General features: G+C 43.5%; 1 protein-coding gene across 1 annotated transcript in view; it reads right to left on the bottom strand.

Moving 5' to 3' along the window:
• Nucleotides 1-1,287: 1,287 nt before the first annotated feature.
• INTU (inturned planar cell polarity protein) overlaps nt 1,288-18,208 on the bottom strand; it is a 69,124-nt gene continuing 52,203 nt past the window's right edge. Inside the window, exons 12-16 of the mRNA XM_027854607.1 lie at nt 16,879-17,370; nt 15,277-15,374; nt 12,564-12,753; nt 5,661-5,818; nt 1,288-4,393 (exon numbers count right to left, since the gene is read on the bottom strand). Of these exons, the coding sequence (XP_027710408.1) occupies nt 4,282-4,393; nt 5,661-5,818; nt 12,564-12,753; nt 15,277-15,374; nt 16,879-17,370 (1,050 nt within the window). The 3' untranslated portion in view covers nt 1,288-4,281. The remainder of the gene's footprint in view (nt 4,394-5,660; nt 5,819-12,563; nt 12,754-15,276; nt 15,375-16,878; nt 17,371-18,208) is intronic.

Genomic DNA, 18,208 nt, shown 5'->3' with positions numbered 1-18,208 from the left:
ATATGGAAACTCCTTTTTTGACGTCCTAGACTTTCTTTATGGTTTCCTCTGCTGACAGTTTAACCTGTTGCTGAAGCCCATCTTTTTTTTTTTATATATATAAAAAGGTATTATTACTAGAGGCTCTTTTATACCAAGTTTTTGCTTTATTTTCCTTTGCTCTCTATCAACCACGGATGACGGGCGCCATGTTGTTTATTGCAAGTAGCCCACTGGGATAGCTGTGTTTTCCCACAGAAAGAGAGGATAAGGAATTGCTAACAAACAGCACTTCACCTGACTGTGGCAATGGTGAGAAAGAATGAACATGCCACGGCCCAACTCTTAGCACTGAGGAAGTCTTCTCAGTTACTCCTTCCCTGTTCGCCTCGGTCCTCCCCACTCCAAATCCATTTTTGGTCCAGTCCTGACTTCATTGGTGGGGAGGTTTAGGTGAGAGTATATGGGAGAACTGTTCTACAACTTCTAATCTCAGAGAATTGCCAGAGCAGAGGTGTCAAACACTGGACCCATGTACCATACTGCTGCCCAGTATGACCAGAACCAGATTAAAATGTAACTGAGAAATATCTGACAAAGTATTTTATGATAAGTATGATAAGTAAAAAAATACAGTGGAACATAGATAATGTTAATATGTGGTTTTCTAAGTCAACACGCCACCATAGAGATCCTTAAGTAATGCTTAGTGGCCCCCAGTTCTATATATATTTGACACCGCTAGCCTCCCTTAATGCCTTATTTGTGTAAATACACGTCAGGTGAATTATGAACTCAGATCAGGCATTAAAACTAGGAGACATGTCTCATGTCAGCAGACAGTGCACACTAAAAACATGGGCGGGGGAGTGGGAAGATTAAAAAGTGTGAAAGCTTTTACTTTATTTAGAAATACAGAAAGTTAACTGTTTATTTATAGTGCTCTAAGGTTTGCAAAATCTTAGGTTTACAAATATCTCATTTGATCCTCACAGTACCCTCGGGAGTCAGAAGCAGTATTATCCCAATTTTACAGTTGAGGAAACTGAGGCAGACAGTGGCAAAGTAAGTGGCCCAGGGTCCCTCAGCCACTATGTGTCTGAAGCCACATTTGAACTCAGGTCCTCCTGTCTCCAGGCCCTATTCACTGAGCCATCGGGCTGTCCCCATGTAGCTTCAGATCAGTTAGTTTCTGTTGTTTCTAGAAATACGCCCAAACTGTTGTTTTATATACAATTTAGATTAAGAAGACATAAAATGAAATTCAAGAAAGCGCATTTTTGATGAACAAATCTCCAACCTATCTTTATTAAAAACAATTGAGAAAATATAAAAATAGCCTTTCATACAGGTTAGAGAAATAGAGCTATGCAAAATTAAGTTACTTCACACACAGAAAGACATGTTTTAGAGGTAACAATTTATAACTTCTTCAAAATGCCACTTTTCTATTAAATATACATGAAAATATCAAAACTATTATGTTTTTTATTTTTGAAAAGTTTACCTGATGGTTACATTCCACATCATTTGTAGGTACTAAGGATAAAAGAGAAACAGTCCTTCACTTGTTTACATCTTTTGGTGGCACAAGAAATCCAGTTGGCCTGACTCTTTGAATCTTCACCAGGGTCCATGGAGCCAGAGACCCTTACATCAGTGACAAACAAGTGATTAACCACCCCTGTGTGTGCTGTAACCGCCAAAGCGATGGTACCAACTTGTAAGCGCGGCCTCGTTCCTCTTCTGCGTTGCTCTAGGATGGGCTCATTTCTAGGCTCCTACATATTTATCAGTCTTTCCAAAGCCCAAATGAAAAGCAAGGACCTGTGTGGTTCAGGGCTCATGACTTTCCAGGGAGTAGTTCAGAGACGTAGGATAAAGACATAAAGTAATTGCTATTCTTGGATGGAAAAATCCTCATCTATGCTCAGCGGTACCTCGTATGTAAAGCTATGAGTTAAAAAAAGAATGTTCTGCAGTGCATTTATATGCAGTCACCTCCTTGGAGGTCCAAGGACCTGCTGGGGTATGGAATATCTCAGTCTGAGAATGTTTTCACATTGCCCAAAGGAATCACGTGTCTCTTTTTTTCAGCTAGAATGTACACTGACAAACTGACCCTTTTTCTCTTTGAATAAAGTGCTGGGTTAACCATAGCGGCAGCCTGGCTTTGACTGTCAAAGGTTCTTGGTTTCAGGGGTAAATGCAGGCAGCCATCCGCAGGGCAGGGATCTCAGAGAGGAGCCCTTTCATTGGCCATTTGGAATCAAAACCCAAAAAGATGCCAGCTGTGTTTTTAAAGGTGCCCTCACATACTGGGCTGCACCTGGATGCAAACAGGGATACTTTTTTTCTTTCTGTTTCCAAAAGCCGTTGTGAAGAACAAAATTTCGTTAAATAAAATTTTTTTTTCAAAAAGTATTCTCACAGATACAATTAGAATGATAACTGTTCACCTTTATTTAGTCTCTGCAGGGTAGAAAACCCTTTACAAATATGATTTCACTCGATGCTCATGACTGCCCAGAGAGGTAAATGGCAAAGGGATTGTTACCCCAGTTTTAGAGAAGAGGAAACAGGCTCAAAGTGATACTGCCCATGGTTATACGGGGCGATTAAGTGGCCGCGTGTTTGTGAGTGTGGGTAATTCATATCTCTTCTGCCTCCACGCCCAGGGCTCTCCCTCTACGAGACCCTTTCCCGTGGCCCAATGCTGCAGTTAGTTCAAAATGCCTGGTGAAGTTCATGCATCTCTGGTCTCAGCTCTGGGGGCAGAGGGGAGGATTCTGCCTGGCTCTCATCTACAGCTCCGTGGCACACAGCATGGTGCAGACAATGCATTCCTCTGAAGGAAGGACCTTGACCCTGACATCTGCCAGCTAGTGGCATCAGACAACTTACTTAACCCTCTATGAGTGTCAGCCTTCCTCAGTCAACACACTGACAAGCATGTATCAAGATCCCTCTATGTCCCAGGTGCTAAGAGCGCAAATACAATACGTGAGATACATGAAATAATCTGAATGCATGAATAAAGTGGATAATCTCTAAGCTTTGCTCCTAGCAATAAAATCTCCCAACCTAAGGTTCTAGAGGTGGAGCAGGGTGAGGTGGGGCTGCTGGAGATACAGAGTCCAGTTTGGGGGTCTTGGTAGGCCTTCTCCAGTCCCAGGCTGTGAGGAAACACACCTGGAGGCCCTCCCTGAGCCCCCAGGGGGCTACACACAGGCCACACCGCCACATAGGGCTGCCACCTTTGCCAGGCCCCTCCACTGCCTCACACAAGGCTTTCTCATCTGGGGGGAATTCTCCTAGCATCAAGATTTCTTAATACTCTTTTCTACTAAAGGGTAAGATGAATCCTAAAATATTTTAAGAACGTCTTAATTAAAGAAAACCCAAATGCAAACTTGCACAACCGATGAATCAAGGGTGGATGATTTTTACCAATGGGGTTAATTTTATCAATGGGATTCACCAAAAGGTTCCTATAAATGGGAATCATACTGGATGTAATAAAGAATTTGGTTTTCAGAAAGCTGATTGGCTTTTTAGGAATGTGTTGATTGTGTGAAAACAGGATACATTGATATTTTATCTCAGGAAACAGAAGAAATCTGCTCCTGAGCAGCCAGTTCATTAAGCCCAATGGCTGAAGAGGCGAGTGCTACATGTGACATCGCTCTGACCATTTCCTGACTGCAGGGGAAAGGAGATTAGACCTGCTGAGGTTTCAATACTTGCATCATGACAAAGACTGGATGGAAATGACCAATATTCAAGATGATGGGAAAACAGAGCCATTGAAAACTGGAGCTGGAAGGCACATTAGAATCCACTGAACTCAATCCTGAGATTTACTCTCACGATAACAGCCTCTCTGGGTCCCTTGTTGGGAGGCCTGCTACTTACTGCTGGGGGCAAAGCCAGGACCACAGCACAGGCCACCTGGCTCCTTCTCTTGAACCCTTCCCATCAATATGAGCCACAAAACAAATACACTACGATTTTGGATGTTTTCCATGATATGTTCTTCCAGAAGGCAATTCAATATTAAAATTTGTACACATTATTTCAAAATATACAACAAACCAACTCGTTTAGCAAAATGACTTACAACATAATGACAATAAATGAACAACTCCATCTTCCTGTACACACAAGGTATCCTTCCGAGAGTCCAGTCCGACCAAGGAGGGTAGGCTGCATTTCATGAGAGTGGCCAGTGACTTCCGGGTGGGTTTCAGTGTTTCTAATGATGCATGCTCCGCAGCGTCCCTGGGTGACCAGGAAGGTGCATTACGTGGCCAAGCCAAAGGACAGTTTAAATGCCAGCTCGATGGCAATTTCAGTGACCGAGTCGTGAAAACACACGTAGAGTTCTTGAGGCTTGGGCTCTAAGAAGAGTCTCCTGTAAGGAAAAAGAAGCCCACGCTAACTTGGGAAGGACTCACTGAGTTCCTGTTCACTCAACTCAGCTTGTGTGCTGAAGGATTTATCTCGGCCCAAAAAGCCACTACACAAGAGGAAGGGGGCTGGGGCCCAAATACTTCCTTGGGACAATTTGCTTCTATATTGGCTCGATTCTCTTCTTTGCTCTGGAGGGCAAAAGACCCATTTTTAATGAAATTTATTAATAAGCACTTGGTTTTCCTTAAACAGGCAGCATGATTTCACTTGTGATAAAAATGATGGTGTTGAGCGGCCCCCTCCAAACTTCATCATGTTAACGAGGGAGGATGCTTGACACTCCCTTGATTAGGGCTGCGTCCCTGGCCTTAACTGTACAATATCAGCCAACTGCAATAATGCGGTCAGTTTGATGGTAGGAGGGAGGTTAAAATTTTATTTGGATTTCTTTAAAGACCACCAGTCACATTCAAGACTTTAATCACTCCAGTTGTAACAAGAAGTCCAGTTACAGATGGATTCAGAGCTCAGGGCTCCTCTGGTCCCATTTCCTTAATTTATATACCAGGAAGCCGAGGCCTTGAGATCCTGAGGTACTCGTCCTGGGACAAGGCCACCGAGCTTTAGGTCTTTTAAACCTGCACTCCTTCCATCAAACGTCCTTGTATCAGTTTGGAGGCCTCTCAGGGAGGGGTGGGGGCAGATGACTGGGTGACTCTAATCCAGAACACCCCTCCAATTCCTATTCCAATCACCTCTCTTCTGGGCTATGGGAACAACTTGCTAGCGTCCTCCTGCCTCCAGTTTCTCTCCCCCTCATCTGTCTTCTGTAGAGGACCCCCACATTCATCTTCACACAGAAGCTGTCTGTGTTATGTCCTCACTCAACAATCTTTGCTGGTTCCCCACTGCCGACAGGGGGGTGCCAGGATCAAGGGCGACCCCTGGGAGTAAGTACTCCACTGGGGCGGGGGGAACCTCTTTCTCTCCAAGTTTGGCAGCACATTCTTTGCACATTCTTGAGCCTGAGAGAGTACAGCATTGCCCGAGGTCATACGGCCCCGTTCCCCTCTTTCTCTTCTTCTTTCCTTCCTGACTTCCAATCTTCTCTATATCTACCCTGCCTCTCCAGTGGGGGTTTATACCCCCACAAATTGCCCACTATGGTAAACACGGGCCGAGAGTTTCCTTTGTTCCAATGCACGTGCCTCTCCCAGCAATCCAAACCAGTTTCCAAGTCATTTTTCCAGGACATCGTTTCCACTTACCCTACAACCCAGTAAGCCATGACTGGAGGCGGTTTTTTCTGATCTGTCCAGTTTTCAGGGGAACATTCAAACAACACGCCATGTTCTTTCACAGGACTGAGGAAGGATGCAGCATGAGCAGACCGGGGATTGCCTTCAACGTTAAGGGCCTTCTTCTTCTGGAAGTTAATGAGAGAAGCATTTATTCATAAAAAGCAAATTATCTGCCCATGTATAGGGATGTTTAATCAATGAACAGGCACTACCAGACACAAGGGGCCAAGTATCTTGCAGAAGCAATTTCAAGCGGCTGTTTGTAAGGTATTTGAAGACCTAGCACTTTGAACATTATTCCTGTTTCTCTCCTGAACGTTATTTCCAAATTTCACTTTTTAAAGACTGTTGGAAATAGCACCTCATTTCAACCTTGCAATGAATGCATGGTTTTAAACCCAACCTTCCTCTAAAGTATATGCCAGAAATGGGAAATAGGGAAAGGAGGAGGTGAGAGAATCAGTTATTTAGTGTACGATAAAGCAACAAAATAGATAAATCTGGTGAATTACCGTGAAACCAGAGACGGCCACGGACGCGTGGATCCTGCAAGGCTCTGTGTCTAGACGCAGTGAGAGTGGAGGGGTCCCCTGGTCAGAAAGTCCCAGGGAAAGAAAAGGCACAGCTGACCATGCCACCCAAAAGCCAAACTAAAGACACAGGGCGTACCAGCCCTGGAACAAACTCTCCATTTGAAAGGTGGACGAAGGAGAAGGGAACAAGCATTTATCAAACACCTACTATATGCCAGGCACTGTGCTAAGTGCTTTATAAATATTATCCCATTTGATCATCACAACCACCTTGGGAGAAGGGTGCCATTATTACCCCCGTTTTACAGTTGAGGAAACCAAAGCAGATAGAGGGTGATTTGCCTAGGGTCACACAGCTGGTAAGCATCTGAGGCTGGATTTGAATTTAAGTTTTCTTGACTCCAGGCCCAGCGCTCTATCCACTGAATCGCCTAGCTGCCTTAAAAGATAAATAAATCGAAGAAAATACTAACCAACATCAAAAATTACTGCAAATAAAGAGTTTCCCCAAGAATAATTCTGTAACAAATGCAAGTAGAGACTCAAGGGGGAAAAAAAATCTGATTTTCCATATAGACTACATGAATACCTAGAATAAATGAAGCCAGACATGAAAAAATTGAATCAAAGCCCTGGAGGAAAGAGGTGGAAGGAGAATAAAGATCAGAAGTAGTAAATCTTGCCCAAGAAATGGACTCTCTGAAAATTAGGAAAGACCAAACAAAAATCAAAGACTCCATGAGACAATAGAAACTATTAGAATAAAATTAAAAAGCTGAAAAAAATAAACGAAAATAGAAGATAGCCGACATAAAAAACTGACCTATAAACAAAACATGATAAAGAGAGATGATTTATGAATCATTAGATTCCTTTGAAACCATGATTTTAAAGAAGATTGTCCCCTATATTTCAAGAAATCATAAAGGAACTCAAATTTATCAAAAGTAAACATAAGAGGAAGCCCCAAAGGAAAAGTCCCAGGAATATTCATACCAAAATCTTGAGTTCGTACATTTAAAAAAATTACTGTAAGCATCCTGTAACAAGCAGTTCTAATACCAAGGAACTATAATTAGGGTCACAAAAAATTAGGAGCTTTTAGTAAAAACCAGAAGAGATCCTGGAGAAGCAAAAGTGATAGACCTATTTTCCCCCATTTTTTTTGCCTTTTTTGTTGCTGCTGCAGTACGGCTAATGTGGAAATGTGTTTTGCATGACTTCATATGTATAATGATATTATATTTCTTGCCTTTTCAAGGGGTGGGGGAGGGGGTAGAGGGAGGGAAAGAATTTGGAACTGAAAATAAAAAGAAAAAAAAAGTGATAGGCTTAGAATGAATACTAACTTAGCCTGCAAAGCTAAGGATAAAACCTCACAGGGAGAAAAGTGGATTTTTAATGCAATAGAGTTCACTTTCAAGCCTTCCTGATGAAAATACTAGCTCTGAATAGGAACTTTGAAATCCAAACACAAGAGTCAATGGAAACTGGGAAGGATAAATTTATTTGTGTAACTGGAAGGAAATGCGTGATGACGTGGTGCTAACATTCTAATCGGAGGAGAGGAAGCAAGAGTTCTGTTATAACCTTCACAGTTATATTTATAAAGCACTTAGCACAGTGCCTGGCATATAGTAGGTGTTTGATAAATGCTTGTTCCCTTCTCCTTCGTCCACCTTTCAAACGGAGAGTTTGTTCCAGGGCTGGTACCCCCTGTGTCTTTAGTTTGGCTTTTGGGTGGCATGGTCAGATGTGCCTTTTCTTTCCCTGGTATTAAGGGAGTTAAATAAAGGAAACAGAGGTCTGGGGCAGGGGATTAGTGCTGTTCTGGGGGTCCGAAGAAGGGACAGTATCTATCTATAGATAGAAGGAAGAAGGGAGTAGAACTTGGTTACTTCTCATAAATGGGACGGGAAGGAAGCGGGGACAGATGAACCTCACTCTTATCTGAAGCAGAAGTATCCTCACACAAAGTCGAGTCTAGACAAGTCTAGTTATATACAAAGCTCAACAGGGAAATACATGTAAGGGGCGTGGAAGAGGGGGTGATGATCAAAAGGGAAGATGAAACCGGGGAGGGGGCAGTCACAATCAGAACAAATTCCCTGATCCTGAAAGAATCTCATTCTAGGAAAGAACCAGGATCTAAGTGGGGTCCTTTGTATTACCTTTTCAAGAACTGAGGAGCCTATATGAGACTGCATGCCCTCTTGGGGATGGAGGGGGGAGAAAATTTAAAAATCAAAAGCTTATGGAAATGACTGCTGAAAACTAAAACTAAATTAATTAAAAATGAAGCGAGGAGAACAAGGAAAACAACAAGGTAAAGAAGACATTTTTGAACACCTTGACATCTCTGACCAAAGCAATGACCAACCTTCTCTTCAGAGGACCCATGATGGAACATGTTACCCACTCTTGGCAGAGAGGGGATGGACGCAGGGTACAGAAAGAGACAGACACTTTTAGATAGAGCTGCTTTGCTGATTGTTTTTGCTCGACTATGCTCATATGTTACAATGGTTTTTTATTCTTCTTTCTTTCCTCTTGGTTTTTATTTGGAGAGGAGTCAGGGCTGGGGTGTGTAGCAACAGCGATGTCAAAAAAGAGGTCCAGTGAAAGAATGCATAGAGGCGAACAGAAGGAAATTCAGAAGGAAGCACAGATGAGCAGTATGTGGAATTTATTATCTACTTTTTAAAAAAGCAAGAGGCACGAAATGGAGATTTACAGTTTTGTATAGAGTTCTCTTTTGTGTTCAGTTTGTGTGCTCTGTCTGAGGTATTTAAGTTCAGAATTTAAAACATGAAATAAAAAAATCTAAAACCCCACAGTGTTTCTGTAACAAACGCTGAAATTCTATGCACTGAATCTTAGAGTCTTTGTTTTAAATATTTATGATACTCTGACTAAACAGAAATAGTACATGTGAATGACAATGAGAATAATATTATTTTAGGATTGTAAGGGAGGTTAGGGATGAGGACACTGAAGCCCAGGGACATGAAGTGCCTTGTCCAAAGTCACCCAATGAGTTAGGGACAAAATCAAACCTAGTGCTAAATCTCCTTAATTCCCAGGATCTGGGAATTAGGACCACGTTGCCTTATCAAAAGGGAAATGTTTCCAGTGAGCCAATGAACTCACTGGCTTGGCATACACACACACACACACACACCCAGAGATGTACACAGGTTTAACTTTCCTTCTTGGGAGACCAGATTTATTATTTGTACATACCCAGTCACAAAAGAACCTTTGGCTCTTTATCCTTTGGAAGCTACAGACGTCTTTTCTTGGCTTCGCTCTTTGTCATTTTATAGTACTGTAAACAACGCTCTAGTTGCAGAGATGGCCTAGAAACTGTTCACATTGGGAGGTGGGAGAGACCTGAGTTTCAGTGTGGATTGGGATTCGGAGCATTTGCTCTGCTATTTACTAACTTTGTGACTTTAGGTGAGTCTAAACTCTTTCCCTTTCTGGCTCTCAGTGTGATAAAATGAAGGGGTTGGCACACATGACCTCTGAGGTCACTTATAGATCTACAGACTCTTATGATCCTGTGAAAAGCCAGCTTTAAGAAAAAAAAAATCCCGCCCTCCTGACAAACTAGCAGGTAATCTCTCCGGCTGGCTGGGGCCTCCCTCTTGGTCAGTGGGCCCCCTCACTTCTGGATCAGACACATTCTTGACAATGTATTTATTTTACACAACTTCTCCTATGCACATTGTTGGTAGCACGCTGAAGCCTGTTAGCGCCCAGCAGGGGCAGGGGCATCTTTGGGTTATCTATAATTCTGATTCTTCCAGGAATGTGCCCAGGATGCTTCTTTTCCTGAGTCCTCTGGAAGCACCCCTTCAGCCTGCCGCTGGCATTGCCATCTGGAAGTCAACACTGTCCACAATTCCTAGCCAGGTGACACCAATGGGTGGATACGGAATTGTCCACAAAGATAACTCCTAAGAGATGATGGTTTTTTTTGGTTTTACTTTTGCAGTGCCTTATCCAGGATCCCTGAAGGCATTATGCCATTTTCCAGACGCCACCTTCCTTATCTCTTTCTCAGGAGTAGCTGGAGCCAGCTTGGATGACTGTTGAATTTTTAGCACGAGCATTTATTTACACCTTGGAAATCAGTTAAAGCTACAAATCAGGGCAGCCAGGTGGTACAGTAGATAGAGTGCCGGGCCTGGAGTCAGGAAGACTCGTCTTTCTGAGTTCAAATCTGGCCTCAGGCACTTAGTAGCTCTGTGACCCTGGGCAAGTCATTTAACCCTGTTTGCCTCAGTTTCCTTATCTGTCAAATGAGCTGGAGAAGGAAATGGCAAACTACTCCAGTATCTTTGCCGGGAAAACCCCAAATGGGGTCACGAAGAGTCAGACACAACTGAACAACAACAAATCGGGGCTTGATTAATTGTTGGTCAATTGTCTAGACTTAAGAAAGTGATGGAAAATATGTCAATGATACTGATTAAACTTGGAAGTGTATCATGCGTATATTTCTTCCTCTGGAGAGCTGGTTGTCAAACATTTACCAACAAACACACCATTACGCCTTCTTCTACTTATTTCTGGACTCAGTTTAATTCCCAGCTGTAGTGCCTGTGTAAGATGTAGACTGATGGACTAATGTGATGGACTACTGCTTGGTGACTTGTCTTTTGCTCTTAGTGCACCTTAGATGGTTAAACCAATCTTTTTGCGCTGCTGTAGAAAAAGCTTTGTAGGGTCTGGGCTCAGTACAATTTATATAATGTTATCTTAAAAAAATAAGGATTTTTAGTTTTGTTTGTATGGCGGAATCCTTTGGTAGTCTGGGGAAGCCTAGGGACCCCTTCTCAGAATTTTCTTAATGAATAAAATAAAATATAGAGAATTACAATGGAAATCAATTATATTGAAATAAAGATGTAATTTTATTTTCTTGTCCAAGTTCATAGGAATTTGTGGACTTTGGGTTAAAAACTCCTGCAATAAAAGTACTAGACATTCTCGCCTTTTTTCTGTTTGGCTATTATCTCAGATACCTCAGCGGCAATGGTAAATGCCTTGGTGATGGTTTACTGTTAGTACTCAGGTGATCACTGAACAGAGTGACTGGCGGTCCCTTCTGTCACTTGAGTCTTCTATGTGTAACATATGTGTGGCAGGCGTCTCCTCAGGAGAGAATCTTCAAGGCTGCACGGGGTTCTGGCCAGTCTAAGGCTATTCTAAAATCAGCAAGTGAACCTGCCTCGCTCTCACACTCTCTACATATCTCTTTCTCAGGCACAGGAGGGTACAGCTCAGTCGGTTTTATGAGTATAAAGATGGAGTTGACTACAGAAAACCGCTTGTGAAAGCCTGCTTGTCTCATATTTAAGATTTTATAAAAATAGGAAAAAAAAAAAGAATACGCAACGGAGGTTGCTGAATTTTTCTCCACAGGGTTTTGGGGTAAAAGTATCCCTTATGATCTTTTTCATTCTTTTGGCATCTTCTTGTTGTTCTATCTTGAGAACCGATCCCCCAGGGCCTTTAAAATCGCGTTGCCTCCAGTGGGGGTTAGATTCTGCTCTTTCCGCCAGAACGTCACTTTCTGGTGCCACCCCAGGCAACGTGCCCGATTCTCCTGGACCTTCTCAACTATGCCTTTAGGCAGGGCACCTTCATCTCCCTCCCTCCACCACCTACAGCTCTCTGGGAAAGCCCCTAGAGAAGTAAGCTCCTTGTGGGCAGGCACTGTCTTCCTCCTGGTAAAGCACTTAGCATAGTGCCCGACTCAAAGTAAATGCTTGTTGGCCTGCTGACCTTTCTCAGGTACTGATGGCGATAGGTCCATGTACTGGGGTTGTAGCAATGTCACTAATGGTGAAAGATCACTATCAACACTTCAGCAGATCTGTTCCATTTCAGGTCTGTCTGTTGTCCACTTCTTGCTCTATCTACAAATGTCCTTGGTTTAATTTGTCGTGGCTCAGCCCGTTTGCAGGCTCATTTTCTCTTCAACTGCCTTTCACTATTTAGTAATATGATTTAATTTCTAGTCTTCTTTTCTACAGAAGGATGATGGAGACTGATGCAAAAACAACTGGAGTTCACAATTAGGGCAGGGATCACTGTTAATCTCAAGAGAGCATTTTCTGTACAGCAATGAGGACAGAAGCCAGATTGTATCTATACCACTTTTGCAAAGGATTTAGTAGTGAAAGTGGGATTGGAGGGAAGGGGGAAGAAAGGAAGGGGTAAGGAGGGGAGAAGCGATCCCTGCTCTTGTAGCACTTTACTAGGGAGAATATTGTGAACTGTGAGAAGCAAAGGTAACTATGGCCACAAACAAGCACCAACATACCTCACATTTCAAGGACTGCTGGAAGATTGTACGAATAGAAAGACAGCAGCGATGGAAATTCCTTATTAGTTGAGGGTGGATAGAACCATGGAGCTGCGCTACTTCTTCATGAGTTGGAGTAACAAAGATTCCTTGCACTGTTTCTAAGGCAACGTAGTGAAAAAGTGTATTCTCAGTGCCAGATGTCAACCTTGAAAAATAAAAAAGGGGAAATAAGTAAATTTCTTTCAACTAGGCAGTTAATTCTCTCTTCCCCTTTAATTGATGCTGCTCAAATTATCAGGTCATTTTAATCATACAAGAAACTAAAGTTTAGTCTATACTAGAGGAAATCATACTGGTGTCATTTCAACTCATTTAACAATAATTTAATCTCTCTGTCAAACAATACAAGTTGATTAAATATTTCTTTTCCTACCATGGTTCCTAATTAAAGACTCACTTGGTTCATATTTGCCTTTACTATCTCCGAGACTATAGAGACAATAAGAAGAAAAAACCAATAAGCATTTGACTAAGTACCAAGTATGTGCCATGTACTGTGCTGGTGTCTGAAATACTAGGTAAAACAAAGTCTTTACTCTTAAACTATTTAAATTCTATTGGAGGAAATAACAAATAAACAGGATATTTTTTTCTTCTATTCTTCATTTTGCCTTCTGATTCTAATAGTGCTAGGTTTTTTTCTTTTATAATTTCCTGAAATATGGTATGTAGGTTTCTTGTTTGGTCGTGATTTTCAGGAAGTCTGATAATTCTTAAAATTATTTTTCCTTGACTTGTTTTCCAGGTGAGTTTTTGATAGCAGAAAGTTTACATTTTCTTCTGTCTTCATTCTAATTTTCAGGGAGTTCACTGCTTGGATTTGCATCTTTTGTTCTAAATTCTTTACTACTTTCAATTTTTTCCTCCAGAGCTCTTACTTCAGTTTCATTTCTGATCTCTTGCTTCATTTTTTCTACTATTCTGGTAGTCGTTGAGGCTAAACCATTTTTTTTTTTTTGGCAAGGCAATTAGGGTTAAATGACTTGCCCAGGGTCACACAGCTAGTAAGTGTCAAGTGTCTGAGGCCAGATTTGAACTCAGGTCCTCCTGACTCCAGGTCCAGTGCTCTATTCACTGCACCACCTACCTGCCCCTGGCTAAACCATTTTTTCCCTCTGTGGCTCGGCTTGCTGTGACATTACTGTCTTTGGGTTTACCTCTTGGGTTTCTCTCAGCCCACATTATTTCTTCATTGTGCTTGGTGTTTTCTTTTGTCTACTCATATTCTTCCTTCGTGGACTTTCCCAGTGCTCATAGGCTAGAGGTCCATTTACTGAGGTTTGTACTAGCTTCCCTGGTGCACCCCCTTCCCCAATCTCCTTTCTCTTCTGGACATCTTTTAGTACAGTTCTGGTCTTGATGGAAGGAGCGTGTCCGTGTGTGTGTGTGTGTGTGTGTGACACAGCTGGATTGTTCTACAGCTTTTCAGGTCACCATCTTTACTGGAACTATGAGATAAATGATTGTTAACAGTCTACACCACGGGTGCTTCAGGGAAAAAGGCCATAGACCCAGGCCTCCGTCATCTGATTGAACGTGTAAGCATGTTTGGAGTGGGGCAGGTGGTGGATTAGGAGGACCGTCTAACAGGGCTGGCTCCTCTGGGCTGGGCATGGGGTCAGATTGTGGAAGAGTGGGCCTACCATTGACCTCTCCTCTGGGCTCGGCCACAGCCTCTCCCGATAGAAATGGAAACCTGGAGTTTCGCTACCCCAAGCACACAGCAAAGCACTGAGGAATCTCTGGGCGTCTCTAGGCCTTACCCTATTTCCATCCCTCCAATTGATTTTTTTTTAAAAAGAAGTTCCTGAGGGCTTGTTGTATTAACACCAAACTCAGTGTGGACATCTGAGCAGTCTACCCCAGCACTGCAGCGACTCAGAACTGCCAGATGCCGCTTCAGCCTCCCCTACAGGGTGTGCGGCCCCGCCCCTGGCTAAACTCATCCCTTCAAGCACTTCTTTTGTGTCTGTCCCTTCAGGGGCGCCCTACTGCCTCTCTGAAAAATACACACTTTTCTCTTTGGTTTTTAACCTCCTTTCTAATCGGCTCCATGAAGGCTTGGGGCTCATAATCTTCCCCTTGTACTCTGCCATTCCGCCCTATTGGACTATTTGCCATTCCCTGTCCATGACCCGCCCTCTCCAGACCTCTGCACAAAAGGCCCCCTGTCTCTGATCCTTTCCCCTTCCTCTCTGACTTACAGATTTCCCCGCCTCAGCTCAAGGGCCACCTATTACTGGAAGCCCATCCTGATGCCCTCAGCTGGCAGGGCCCTGCTCCTCACAAACAGGCTACATCTACTCTGCATACATTTTGCATTGCTTACAGCCTGATAGAATATAAGCTTCCTGAAGGCAACGACTGACCATTTGGTTATTCATTTTGTATTCCCAGCACTTCATGCAGCGAAGGGGCACATAACTTGGCAAGTAATTACTGCATGTTTGTTGAATGAATGAATGAAAAAGTATCACTGATAAGACAAGATGCTTGGTGGTGGGAAACAATAAACTGTGTCTTAAAGATTACGTTACTTGCTATTATCAATCATGACATAATTGTAATTACTTAAAAAAGCTAGATATCCTTCTGAATTCTGCTTTCTCAGGAATTTTCTCACTCAAAAGAAAGTTTAATGAAAATGAATATTAAACATGTTTCTTACTTCATGGCATCAAACAGTTCCATTTCTTTTTCTGAAAGGTCCTTTTTCAACCTTCCTAAATGAAAAGGATTTGGAAGAGTAGCTTTCTTTTTAGTGGCCTGGAAAACAAACAGTATTCCGAAATCTAGTTGGTTCCTCTCTTGAACAAAATCAGACAGCATTAAGAATCACAAAGACAACACATTATAGTCACACTGAACAGAAACACTCTCTAATTTTCGACAGGTATTTGAAACTGAATGAGATTTTCTTTTTTAAGACTACTATTTTAAATTAGGTGCCTCAGTTTATTCTTAGCTAAAACAACTACAGTAGACTTTATGGAGAGACAGACATAGGAAGTCAGATATCCATGGTACATTTGGCTCAGTATTCCAAAGCCAAGTAAAGAACCACAGAGCAGGCCCAGGTACCGAGCTGTGGGAAGGCACGGTTTTTTTAAAGTCCACGTTAAAGTAGCTATAGCTCTTCTTAGGAGCCACATGGCTTTGTAACCCAGGAATCTGTCCAAATCCTTTTTGAACCCATTAGATTTCCTTGCAGTACTAACTTTTGAAATGACTTCCACAAGTTTATTATTTATTGTGTGCAGGAGTTCACCAAATCATGAAATATTAGGATAGGTGTGGGTGCGAGGGGAATAATGACACTGAGACTTAAGAATCACAGAATTCCAGAGATAAATGTATCCTTGTTTGTCCTAAACCTACCTTACCTTTTGGAAAAATGGTAGAGGGACCCACTGGCCTTAAGGCCGGATGACCTTCCCAACTCAGAGAGTCTGCTTCTGGGCTTCATTCTGGTACTCTGGGATTTGCACTTCATGCCTACCATGTCTGGTTTTCTGATGCTATTCCTGTGCCCCAGCTACAATGCCCCTGAGCCTGTCCTCACACGGCGGGCAGCCCAGGAGGCCCTCGTTGTCGGATCTTCCTCCAATGCCTGAGGCCTCCCTTTGCCATCCTCCTTTTTTTCATTTTTCCATTAACCTCCCCAAGGTGTTCTAAGGTTAAGCCAAACACAAATGTGGAAAAGTGTTTCCACAAAGGAAAGATGCCAGACAGGGCACAAGTGACAAAGGGCCTCTTACGGCTGGGCTGTGCCCATGGGAACCAAATCCTGGTGGCACCTTTCTCACAGTGAGTCACTGGAAGTTTCCAGTTGTTCAGGACCTCAACCGTGACAAAGCACCTGTGAGGGGATGGGGGCTGGGTCAGTTCTGGGCATGTGGCAGCCTTCCAGGCCCCGTGCTTGCCTCGACCGAGGCATAAGTCTGAAGGATCGGCTCTGCTCTGGATTTTTCTGTCCAGACTGCTAACCCAACTCTTTCTTTGCCTGATCCACAATGTAGGGCTACCAGAAAAGTGAACAGATCTAGGAACAGGTTTAGCCAAGGATCACTATTCCTGGACCACCCGGGCCCTCAGAATTGCTAACCTTTCTTGCTACAAAGACATCTGAGTTACAAATCACTGGTCTGTTAACTATGATGAAAACAAACAAACAAACACACAAACAACCCAGCTTAAGTAAGGTGTGCTCCGGCATCCCTGGAAAGGTGCGCTCAGCAGGGAAAGGAGGGCCTCGAGTGAACATGCATACCTTGAGCAAGGCACCGCTGGCTTGCGCGCCCCCAGGACTCTGAGCTTCCTTCGCTCCCTGCTTTCGGAGTGGATCCGGGGTCGTGTGTGGGCTGGGGCCACTGCCTTCCCCAGCGCCTTCCACACCATTGTCAGAGCCTCCACTGCCCCTGGAAGGACTGAGCTTACGTGTCTTTAGAGAGTAGTCACTAAACAGCCTTCTTCGGCTGGAAGGAGACGTAATGGCCCTAGACGTGTGCTGCAGCTTGGTGAGGAGAGGGGAGGAGGTCAAGCTTTCCAGTTTATCTCGGGAGGAGGGAAGGAACCAGTCCGCACTAGACAAGCAGGGGTTTGAAGGAGAGGCCAGCCTCTCATCTAGGCTGGCCTCTACTCCCTCCAACTGAAGGAGAGTGGCTTTGGCCTGGTCCACATAGATGCAATCTGGGCCTGGATGCCCAATGGCTTTGGACGCGCATCCTCCAGCCTCTAGCAGCACACACAGCAAAAAATGCTTCTGTAAGAAAACAGTTATTGAGGCAAGTTATACTCAGGGGTGAGGGACTACTGGAAATTATATATATATATATATATATTTTTTTTTAGGCAGTTGGGGTTAAGTGACTTGCCCAGGGTCACACAGCTAGTAAGTGTCAAGTGTTTGGTCGAAGGCCGGATTTGAACTCAGGTCCTCCTGACTTCAGGGCCGGTGCTCTATCCACTGCACCACCTAGCTGCCCTGGAAAAATATTTTTAGTTGAGCAGTACTGTCTAACACATCAAAAATCTTGGAGCTGCAAACAATCTCAGATACCAGCTGTCATGTCCCTCCCAGGGCATCCTCTACAGGCTTTCCTCTGGCCACCCTGGTCACGCTCTTTGGGATCACAAGAACTGATGAGAGCAGGGCCCGTGGGGTAAGCGGGTGCCCACCTTCCTGTTCTAGCAGAGCAGTATTGGGTTCTTCTGGCTCTCTTGCCACACTGTTGGCTCACACTGAGCTGAAGAACTTCCCATCTCTGTCACCTAAATTATTGTCTGGCCACACACACCTCCCCTATTCTGTCCTCGGGAAGCTGATGCTTTGGGGTCAAGTGTAGAATTCCCCATCCTTCTCTGTTACATTTCATTTCTGCGAGACTGGTCTTTTGAAATGCTTTTCACAGAATGAGAGAATTTTAGGATTGTAAGGGTCCTTCGTGGCCATTTAATCCAGCTCCTACGCCCCCAAGTCCTCACTCTAACAGACCTGACCCATCCAGAAGGGGAGTCCCTGAGCCCTTCCCCTCGGGGACAGCCCCCATTATTACCAGGTCTTCCCTGACAGATGTTGAACTTAAATTCTCCATTGTGAA

The sequence above is a fragment of the Vombatus ursinus genome, unplaced genomic scaffold, assembly GCF_900497805.2.
Source record: "Vombatus ursinus unplaced genomic scaffold, bare-nosed wombat genome assembly UNPS02010461.1, whole genome shotgun sequence".
NCBI lineage: Eukaryota > Metazoa > Chordata > Mammalia > Diprotodontia > Vombatidae > Vombatus > Vombatus ursinus.
The sequence above is the reverse complement of the archived record's forward strand: the minus strand, read 5'-3'. Positions and strand labels throughout refer to the sequence as shown.